Source organism: Cyprinodon variegatus, unplaced genomic scaffold, assembly GCF_000732505.1.
Source record: "Cyprinodon variegatus isolate N-32 unplaced genomic scaffold, C_variegatus-1.0 Scaffold125, whole genome shotgun sequence".
NCBI lineage: Eukaryota > Metazoa > Chordata > Actinopteri > Cyprinodontiformes > Cyprinodontidae > Cyprinodon > Cyprinodon variegatus.
Window position 1 is genome coordinate 1302318 of NW_015150578.1, and position 11192 is coordinate 1313509.

At 40.4% G+C, this 11192-nt stretch overlaps 2 protein-coding genes across 2 annotated transcripts in view; both read left to right on the forward strand.

Annotated features, from left to right (window-relative positions):
• Positions 1-595: 595 nt before the first annotated feature.
• LOC107085445 (stonustoxin subunit alpha-like) lies at positions 596-7145 on the forward strand. The gene is made up of 2 exons (XM_015375757.1): positions 596-708; positions 5338-7145. Exons 1-2 carry the CDS (start codon positions 609-611, stop codon positions 7143-7145), a joined length of 1908 nt encoding a protein of 635 aa, XP_015231243.1. The 5' UTR covers positions 596-608.
• Positions 7146-7698: 553 nt separating this feature from the next.
• LOC107085446 overlaps positions 7699-11192 on the forward strand; it is a 9614-nt gene continuing 6120 nt past the window's right edge. The window contains exon 1 of the mRNA XM_015375758.1: positions 7699-7724. Coding sequence (XP_015231244.1) covers positions 7699-7724 — 26 coding nt within the window. The remainder of the gene's footprint in view (positions 7725-11192) is intronic.

An 11192-nucleotide genomic window follows, 5' to 3' on the forward strand; every position in this document is an offset into this window, starting at 1 on the left:
TGTTTTCATGTCTCCTGGTTATTTGATACATATACATTATGAAGTGTTAATTAGTCTGTCTCTAGTGATCTCTTATCAGGAAAAGAACCGGAGAGCGAAAGCTTCAAGGTGTGAACACAGAGCTTTCCTTTACACTGTTGTGATCAATAAAGTAAATGGGATTTCATCCTAATGGAGAAACATGCATCCTTGCATCTCTATAGAACTACTACAGCATTTTAATCATCAATGAAAGATTTGATTCTTTATCCTTTAAAAGACAGATGGGTTTTGGACACTCATTTTAGCAAACAAACAGTTTTTCAATTGGATTCATTAATCATGGTTGTTTTTAAAGCCCCCTATTAATCTAGCTGCTGCTTTTGCTGTGAACACTCTTAAATTATGAAAATAAATCTGATATATCTTCAGCACAAAAACACACATGAGTTTTCTCCCACTTTTTAATGCCAATTTGCATCCCATAACAAACTGGATTTCCCTTCTTTTAATTAAAAAAATTTGCTGGATAATTATGGTGATTATTAAGACAATAAAACATAAAATGCTAGAAAGATTAAAACAACTGACTCACATTATTATTTGCTATCTATAGGTTGGATTGAAATATGGCTAGTGAATCTGGCAGCGCGATGGACGTGCCGGCACTCGGTCGGCCTTTTGGCCTTGGGATGCTCTACGACAGCCGCTCTGACTTACTTGTGCCAGGTAAGAAGAAGAAATTTAATCAGTTTTATTTAAGAAGAATCCCATAAAATAATTGCTGCTGAGAGCTGGTGAACTGAGGGTTCTACAGAGCTTTGAATTTATAGAGGTTTGTCAACTGAAACCAAGGATTATTCTTGGTTATACAACTAAAACATGCAAGAGAATCTTTCTTCTCTGAGATTATCTACAAAGACATAAACAATGCCTGCACCTTATTTGCCACACTACACAGGTTAACTAACCGTCCTATCCCTGAGGCCAATGAAATCCAATCTCAAACTGCCTGCAATGACTGCTAAGTTTTTTTCTTAGTGAGAGAATAAAAGGGCTCCGAAAATCAGTATGTTTGTCAACTTAAAATCTCCCAATTCTACCAAACAAAATGCAAAGTTTAAAAGAAACTGTTCAGCAGCTATGCTCCTCTCTCTGCTATCTTGATGTTTTACCCACGGGTTCCATTAAGAAGGTTTTACCTGGTTTGGAAGCCAATTTGAGACAAATCATAAAAACATCCCTTATTTTGGATTTTTCCCTCCAGGCCTTAAAAACAAAAATGATCAAATCAATGTTGAAGAAGAGAACTTTGGACATATTATTCCTGCAGAACTACAGACCCATTTTAAACCTCCCATTTTTCTGTAATTTTTTTGGAAAAGTTGTATTTCAACAGTAAAATGAATTCTTGAAGGTATAGTGGAGAATTTTTGAAGAGATGCACCCTCTCCACTTAAAAAACAAATTGCACATGCAGAAACCTGTACCCGCTCCCGAGAGGTAACGCCTGTTAAACATGCGAGAGCGTGCATGAGCCCAGTTCTCCTCGTGCACGCTCCGTTTCTGCAGCCTGTTTGCATCTGTCATGATGGGTTTCAAAGATCTAACCTACATGCAGAAAACCACTCTGTGGCACAGAAAAAGTTAACAGTTGTTGGTTAGGTTTACAAAAACTCAGAGAAAGATAGAGAAAACAGGTAATTCTCAGTTAGGGATATCCAGCGGCCTGGTGAACCGGAACTGGAAACTCTAGGGGGGAGATATGAGTTCAAGGTACGTAGGGAAATTGATCAAAGGAGGTGAATGGTACAGTTTTGACTCACATAGAAAGTTTCTTTGTTGTTCCTTGGGTCCAGTTTGTGGGGGAATTATCCAGAGATGATGGTTACTAGTTGGAGGGTGGACAGGCAGACTAATGGTGGGTCCACAGGAGCTGCGGAGCGGACTGTCACAGATTTTCTTGAGGTGGGCTTGAGCGGATCAGGTGAAGGTTTCCCCTTGCTCAGTGAGAGACGAATAATTCCTTCCAAGGGTTGAAGGACCAGGCTTATCCTGCGGATCAAAGGGTTTTTTTGCCAGAGAACACAAAGGAGAAAAGGGAAAAAAAACCTTAGACTCAGAGAGACAAAGACTCAATGGTTAGACTCAGCTAATCTCACTGAGGCTAGAGTACCCAATAATGGCAAACACTCTGGCGTCAAGGTGGTGACAGTCCACTGCTCAAATACTCCTCTGGTGATGGCCCAACGAGCCGCAGGTGTGGGGGAAACTGGAAGAGGCCTCCAGGCCAAACAGGGGAAAGGGCATCATCTAGTGGGTGGAAGGAGAAACTAAAAAGAAAACACTAAAACATTCCCCACAAACAGAACCCTAACAGCATCGCTCATACAGTAGTAGCCATTCAAAATTTCCCCACTTTCCTTGATGGGCCCTTGGCTGGTCCCCTACAATTCCTATTTAAACGTCAATCTTTGTACTAAAATATTCTGTCATGAATTGTGGACATTGAGTTCTAAAGAAAAGCGTCATCTCCTGGTCAGACCCTGTAATTCAGTAAAAGGATGGAGTCAGAGTTAAAAAAAATATGCACGCCCAGGAGAAGGAGGAGTTCATTCCAGGTGCTGGAAGTTGGAGGGGATTATGCTTGGAGTTGCAAGGAAGTGGACTTCCATTCAGCTGGAGTTTGACTGGAAAGGGCCATTTTGAATGGCTGCTACTGTACTAGCTACTACTATGAAAATGAGAGCATAGGACGGCCCTACGTAAACACATCACAAGAATGTTTGACAATTAGGAGGACCACTTATTTTGATGATCCACCAGGAAAAAGAACATCCTCCACAATACAGTACCTTTAACAATGACCAGCTGCTTTGATGTCTTCCTGTCAGGTTTCTGTGCCAACCTCAGTACAGAGACTGCCTTGATTAAGGTGTTTCAATGACATTGCATAAATTCAGACTGCAAAAGAACCACAGTGCTGGTATCGTCGGACTGCAGTGCAGCGTTTGACATGGTTAATCCCATGATTTTATAAGAGTATCTGGAAAACTGGGTTGGCCTTTCTGGTTCTGCACTGGACTGGTTTAAATCCTTCTCGAAGGACAGGGACTTCTATGTGTCAGTAGGCAACTTTAAATCAGAGACCCCTTGACCGCTGTGTATCTGGTGACACCATCACACTGGGTTAGCATTGAAGATGTCACCAGTTTGACAGAAATCAAGAAAGTAAACAATGAAGAGCAACATCGAATGAAGCCGTAGTAAGTGTGTTTTATTGTTTCAGACTTTTATCCGTCCGAATCCGTCTCACCAATGCTGCTTCACATTTATGGAATGTAAACAAATTTGTTTCAAGTTGTTAGATCAGAAAAGACCGGTGCACTGGCAACTGGCCAATAGAGCGTGCTAGGGCACTGCCCACCCACCCAATGTACTTTACATAAGACACTTAAAAAATAAATAAAAATAGAATGGAAATATTTTGAAATATAGTGATATATTTTTAGATGTGCCAGATAAATATTGAATGTTATTTGACGAGTAAAGCTGTTTCGTTCGTCCTCGGATTGGTGACGAATGTCCGCCTTGGGGAGCAAAAAACTTTGGCCATAGCCTCATTAAAAGTTGTCCACGTGCAGTAGCTCATCCGCAATGCAAAACGATAGGAGAGCTCTGGGCACAGGAAAGCTGCACCCCGAGGTGTCAGGAACGGTCATCACAGTCATGGTGCGGCTAATGGACAGGAAGTGAAATCCCTTAAAGCAAACTTACCAAGAGAAGCTGGAGGTGAAACCATTTGGACCTGATCAGCCGAACATCAAAATCAAGCCACCAAAAGAAGCCAAAAGGGTGGACCCGTTCCTCCAACTCAGTTTACATGTTTTCAGCTTTGAACTCAGCGCTATTCCTTACATTTTGAATTGAAAAAGCTTCCTGGATGGAAAGCAAAACGTCTTTAAACTTGGAAACAAAGTCCAATGTTTTTTTTTTTTACGTTTTTGCATTTCTGCAAAACTTTCCATTTTTGTCAACTTTGGCTCTGCCCTATGGACAAAGGCATTTATTCTTTATCCTGAAGGAAGGCCACATTTCCCATGAGGACCAGTCCATAACAGCATTGTAAAATCCTGATCTCCTGGTCTCCTGCAGTTGGATTGAACTACATGTCTGTTTCCAGTGGCTTTGTGAAAGATGAGTAATGAGGTAATTAATCTAATTGTGGCAAAACCATTACTTTAATAATGTTCAAAATAACAAAGGTATAACTTTAGTTTTGTACCACATTTCTACACCCACACCACCCCCGCCCGACATGCCAACGAGTAAAAGCCAGGCCAATGTTGATCCTTAATAATAATAATAACTTTGATTTATATAGCGCCTTTCAGGACACCCAAGGTCGCTTTACAAGAGGTGAAGTAAGGGGGGGGTAGGGACAGGGAGGGGGTTAGGAAGGGTAGGCAAGAGAGAAAAGGTGTGTTTTAAAGTGCTTTCATCCTTGAATGTCCTTTTCTCTGGGTATCTTCCATTTGTCTTTTTGTTTTCTCTCTTCAGACAAAAAAAAATTGTTTCTTTCTTTGTTTTGGAGCTTCTACCATGTTAGCAGTAGTGATGCATAAGCGCTCGCATAGACTTCCATCTTTATAAAGAACAGGGAAAGGGGGAAGTGACATCTGCCGTAAAGCAGATTTGTAGTTTTGTATGGCAGTATTACCGCCGCACTCCCCTAACTCCCCTTGATTAGCACAGGTGAAAGCGATAAAGACCCTGTTGGGCCAAGACAGGGGGGTCATTCAACTCGTTGTAAGTTAACATGTAATTAAAAAGTTATTAAAATATTTCATGAAGTTTGAAAAGTTACATAATGTTGGTTTGAAACTTTTGCTGTGTCCTAAATTGATGCAGAAATCTGTGTTGTAACTCATATGAAAACAGTTTAATCCATATAACTGTTTTCAATCTGTTAAAATGAAACTGTCAGCAGGTTTATAATACATCCTTTTTCAGGAGTTTTGTCTCAATTAGAGGATTTTATGATTCAATTTAGCCAGATCTAATAGCTAGTTGTAGCATTTATACCTAAATCAAAAAATTAACAGCCAGTCGTGACAGCCAGTCGCGTTAATCCCAATACAATCACCCAGAGGGTGATTGTATTGGGATTAACGCCAAAAATCCTGATCAGAGCATCTCTAGCATAAACTGTATATAACAGAAGTATCTTCACAACTGTTGAGTCAAGAAGGGTGAATTATTTCCTTCTTCTTTTAGTGTTTAACAGCATTTTTATTCTATTTAAAAGTATTAGGCTAAGCTCAGTGAGCTGAACTTACATTTTTGCTTTGCTTCCAGGGATAACACTGTGGAACCATGACGACCTTCAACAGCACATAAAACAAAGGCCACAAAACTTCAACAACTTTTCCATAAGCACCTCTGAATCAACTGAGGCAAAATATTCATCTCTAGAAATTAAAGGATCAGTGAAGTTAAGTGTCATGGCTGGAACCCTCGAAATTGCAGGAGCTGCCAAATATCTAAACGATGAAATGACCTCCACACAACAGGCCAGAGTAACGCTGTCGTATTTCGCAACCACAGAAATCCGAGAGCTTTCTATGGATCATCTTGGTGGAGAAAATTTAAAGCATTCAGACATTTTTAGGAAGGATCTAGCAACGCATGTGGTCACGGCTATTCTTTATGGAGGCCAGGCTTTTTTTGTCTTCGAACGTGATGTTTCTAAAGAGGAAAACATTAACGAAGTTCAGGGCGAGTTTAAACTTGCTCTTTCAAATGTACCAAAAGTTCAAGGAGAGGCTGAAGGATCTGGTAAAAGGACAAACAAAGAAATAAAAAGTGCTGAAAAATTCACCTGCAAGTTTTATGGAGACTTTGTCCTTAAAGAAACTCCTACAACCTTTCAAGATGCCATTCAGGTCTATCAAAACCTGCCAAAATTACTGGGAGAAAACGGAGAAAATGCAGTCCCAACGAAAGTGTGGATGTTGCCTCTTACGGCGTTTAATCCTGAAGCTGCTAAACTGGTCAGTGAGATAAGTGTAGGGTTAGTTCAAGAAGCCCAGCGGCTGCTGGAGGACTTCAAACAGCTGGAAGTCAGGTGCAATGATGCACTGAGAGCTATTGCTGAAAAGTTTCCACAGATTGGTCAAAAACTGAAGCTCTTCAAAGAAATGTGCTCAGAGGTCAAGTTGGAATTTCAAAAGGAGCTGGCAAAGAAACTTCCTTCAATCCGAGGAGGAAAAGAAACAGAAGCTGGTCTGGCAGAGATCATGAGGGAGATTCATTCTTCTCCTTTCAACAACAAAAGCTTGAACCAGTGGATGGACTGGAAAGAGAAAGAAATCTACATCCTAAATGCTTTGAGCAGCAAGATGAAAAATACAAAGCTCCTCACGTCTCACAGTCATATTTACGATGACTTGGGGACAGATCATACCGCTTGCTATGTCTTTACTTCACTGGGAAATGATGAAACATTTCTGTCTGATTTCTTTAAAACCCGAAAACCAAACCCAGAAGATGAGGCTGATCATAAACAAACCTATGATATAGAGAAGCAACAATGGTTCTCCTCAAGACAGATAATAGAAAATATGTGGAAAAAAGCAAAACTCTTCAGTGATTTTGCAGAGGCCAACAAGGGCAACCAGCAGATTAATTTCCTGTCAGTTGGCTTAACAGATGATAAGCATGAAGGTTCAACCATCTACCTCTATAAAGACGGCTTCCTTGTCAACGAGAACTTTGAGCCTCCTTCAAAGCCTGAAACCCTGACATCAGCTGACATTACCTCCAGCAGTGTGACTCTAAAGGTTTCTCCTCCCAAGTTTGGAGCAGAGAGCATCACCTCCTACTCTGTGGAGGTCTGTGTCTGTGGAGAGAATGAATGGAAGCAGATAAATGGACCAAAAGAAGGAGAAGTCAAAGTTGAAGACCTGAAGCCAAACACAGAGTACGTGTTCAGATGCAGAGCAGTGACCTCAGCTGGGGTTGGACCGGCCTACGAAGTCAGGGACCCAATCAGAACTTCATCTAGCCCAGTGGTTCCCAAAGATTTCATTCTGGGCCCCCCTTTTGGTTTCGGTAAAATTGACAGGCCATTTAGGGGGCGCGCCCCACACTTTGGGAACCACTGATCTAGCCAATAATAGGTCTAATGATTGGGACAATCTAACAAACATGCTAAGCTGTTGGAGAATATCATGCATATATGAACCACTGCTAAAGAACATTAAAGTAATGAAATAATAACTAAATAATCAGATTATGCTTCGCTCACATTGCTATGTTGGATATTTTAAAATGAGACTGAAACTGACAGCAGAACCAGCTACTTGATCACTTCGTGTAATAAAAGCAAAGCTAAGAGTTGATTCTAGCATTCTTGTTTATTCTGTATCTATGATGTATGCGATTTTATGCATTTTTATCTGATTGTCTCAGAAAAATGCTTGTAAAAATTTATAAATTTAAATTAGTGCGTGTAAATGCTTCATGTTCTGTTTTATGTCAGTTCTATGGTGTCCAAAAATACTTGTGCTATCAAAAGCTGAGATAGATGACAAAATGTAGTGCAGATCTGGGATGGAAGGAAGACGATTTATAGATTTTACATTTAACCAATAAATATGTGAAGCAGGTTTTGTTTCCAGATCCCTTCTATTATGAAAGTCTAGAACAACCAGCATCATGGAGACCAACGAACCCAGCAGCAGGTCAGGAAAACATTGTGGAGAACGTTAAAGTAGGGTTGGGTTCTAGAACAACATACAAGCTTTGAACATCTTCAGAGTTCTGATCAATCCATCATCCGGACATTGAGAGGAAGGCCAACCTGTGGATTTATCAAGACATGGATGTCCACCTAGACTGAAAAGGCAGGAGAAAATCATTGTCACAATACATTTCTTTTTACTTAAAGAGTTATCAAGTAAGTATTTAATGAAAAATATCTTTAAAATAGCCATTTTCTTCTACCTTTTATGACTAAAGCATTGTTTGATTGGCAGACTGACACATCAGTAGTTCAGCAATGCAACTATATGCATGTACCTATTTTTCTGAATTTACTTTGGGAAGTTCCCGCATTGTGCCTGGGGATGTGACTCAAGGGAATAGGTTTGATTTCCACTTTGGTAGCGACACTATTGGTCCTCAGTTTCAATAATGTCATTTTACCTTTGCAAAAATATGCATGCTTTTTTAATGCTTAATGTGAGCATCAGGGTGCATTTCATTTAAAGAGAACAGCAGCATTTCTTGCTACATTTATACTAATCTTATAAGCACTACACATACTAGATGCTGTTTATCAATGTTTGAAGCGTCGCCGGCTCTGATGAATGTAGAATTAGTACTTTTTTCCACTTTGAAAATGACTAGAAAACAGCCAATCAGGAAGAGAGGAGGCAGAATTGGAGGCAGAACAACCAATAAGAGAGGAGTTAAACAGCACAGTTACTGACTTTAAGGGACAAGAAAGACTGGTAAGCACCCAAACGGAGCTGCAGCATCATCTACTAAGCTGCAGAGCAGCAAGAGAAAAAGAATTGGCTGTGTCACACACAGTGGCTATGTCAAGTATGACACTGAGCTACAAGGACAGTAGAAGGGTGTTGCAGCTCTGTGTTTTGACCACAGGTGGCAGTATCATTAGAAAACTCTATGCTGTCTCTTTAACAATAACTGCTGGCACATTTTCCAACGAACATGTGACGATAGAAAAAAGGTAACACATTCCGTAAAAGTTCAAAAAATATCCACTGGACTTGGTTTCCAAGGTTTGAAGACGTTTCTCCACCTCTCCAGGAAGCTTTCTCAGTTCAAATGTCTGGATCTGCAGTGAGTTTGAGTCTTATATAGACAAAGCCTTGTATCGCTTGGAAACATGCAAATGGTAACCGATGAATGGGTCGTTTGGTTCCATTGTTAGCCTGTAATGTCTGAAACCTGTCTATGATTCTGAAGGTCAGTCATTAAAGGGGGGGATTGCTGTTAAGGGGGGGATTGTCTCCTGTAATACCTGAAACCTGTCTATGATTGTTAAGGGTCGGTCGTTAAGGAGGTATTTTACGACCGACCCTTAACAATCAAGTTTCATCATCGCATCTGTGCCTCTCCTCGATGCACAGCAGGTCTCCTAGTTTAAGAGATGAAATTTAGATGACTGCACACTGTGTTTGGATCTGGTGACTGCGTCCTCTGAAGGCTAGATTCATAAGCCCGTTATGTCATAGCGTAGCGCCGAGGCCTGTTCGAAATGAAAGACTCCTTCTTATGCGGCCAAAAAATGCAGCATTCTTTTTGCCCATTTTGAAGGGTGTCCAATGGCATCCCATGATTCATTGCGAGTCCAAGCAAGTCGGCTGCTCCTTGCAAAAGGTAAGTGGTGAATATTTTAAGTGCGGTTTCATACAATATGAACCGCTGCTAATATAAAACTGCTCTGTTGGAGCAGTGGCTCATCTGTAGCTGAGAGGAAGCGGCTGGATCAGCTCATTAGGAAGGCCAGCTCTGTGATTGGAGGCCCTCTGGACTCAGTGCAGGAGGCGGGAAACAAATTGATCCTAACTAAATGAACATCTCTGTTGGATGATGTCTCCCACCCCCACCCACCCATGCATGAAGCTGGTGCTAAACTGGAGAGCTCCTTCAGTGACAGACTGCTGCACCCTAAATGCACCAGGGAGCGTTATCACAGATCCTTCCTCCCAGCAGCTGGAAGGCTCTAGAACCACCACTGTTCCCAACAACCTGCTGTCATTTTGCACATCTCTAAAAATGTCCATAGCTGTATACTGATTATTTATTCTCCAGGTGCACAGAATTTATATTATAAAAACACTGTAAAGTACTGTATTATGCTGTTTTTTTATGGACAGTCCTCTGGTTGATACTAAGTAGCATTACACCGGATACAAATACCAGTTTTGGGCGGGCCCCCAATCCAGCTCTAAAATGGTGGTATCGGTATCGGCGAGTACCAACAAACAGGGTATAGTTTCTTCAACTGTTGTCATCCATTCCAGGTAGGCAATAAAAAGTTCTACTGGATTCATCTTGCATTAGTCTTTTTCCTGCTTCACAAACGTAGGCAGCAGCTTGACAAAGCCATGATGGCAATTATTTTATTTTAAATATGAGACACAGGGGGTAAAGGATGAGATGAGGAAACCCAAACAGACTCTCTGTGAATCTAATAATACTTTGTTTTACTTTCACCTGTAAAGATGACCTCACCTCCCATCACAGGTTTAGTTAGAACAATGAAACCAGATCAGGTAATAAATGAGCATTTAGATGCAGTGGACTCCATCTTTACCTCTGACTTTTAATCTTATTTCTATATATTTCTTCTTCTTTCAGCATTATTTCTCTTTTGAAAACTACAACTGCCAGATTTTCATTGAATTCATAAATGTTCAACAGATCTCCTCTATACCAGCATATCTACGTTAATCGCATTCCTACAGTCAGGTTTAAATTTCCTGCTGCAGCAAGTTTGGAGATCAGAGTTTAACTTTAGAAAAATATCCAGAGGAGTGACCAATGCAGCAAAAGCACAGCAGTCTACATGTTGGATAACAGTCCTTAAAATGCTGCAGACTTCTCTCACAGCATGGCTTTATCTTTGTTCCAACCACACATCATGGGAGCTCTCCTCCTCCTTTCTCTTCAAGCATCTGAAACAGTCCTGAAACTCAAAGAGGAATGTTGCAAACAATCTGTTTTCCAGCAAGCTTGTTCTGGTTTGATTGAGGCAGGTTTGGCAGGAAAATCTAATCTTAATGCACTAATATATACATTCAAAAACAACATTTCTTAATATAACACTAATTAAGGCTTGGCGCCTGACAACAACCAAATATGGTAATAGACAGTCAGAAAGGTTTGGCTGAGGAGAGTGTGTGCAGTCGTGTATAAAGTACTGAAATCTCAGAGTCAGGTAAAAGTATAGGTACCTCTTTGGTAAAAGTCCAAGTCACTGAAATGTTACTTAAGTTAAAGTCTTAAAGTATCTAAAATGTCTTGTACTTAAGTATGAAAATTACTGTAAAAATAGATGTACTCAAATAATGGAATGAGAAGTATAGGTAAAAAGTAAAACAAGGCATATGCAGTTGGAATGACATTTTTTATATTTTGGTAAAACTTCAAGGTCAAATATTATTTAAAAGTATATA

Bases quoted from the DNA above. Each gene is read 5' to 3' on its own strand.
- LOC107085445 (XM_015375757.1), top strand. From the start codon at position 609: ATGGCTAGTGAATCTGGCAGCGCGATGGACGTGCCGGCACTCGGTCGG. The intron at 709-5,337 runs GTAAGAAGAAGA...CTTTGCTTCCAG, and splicing joins CTCTGACTTACTTGTGCCAG to GGATAACACTGTGGAACCAT.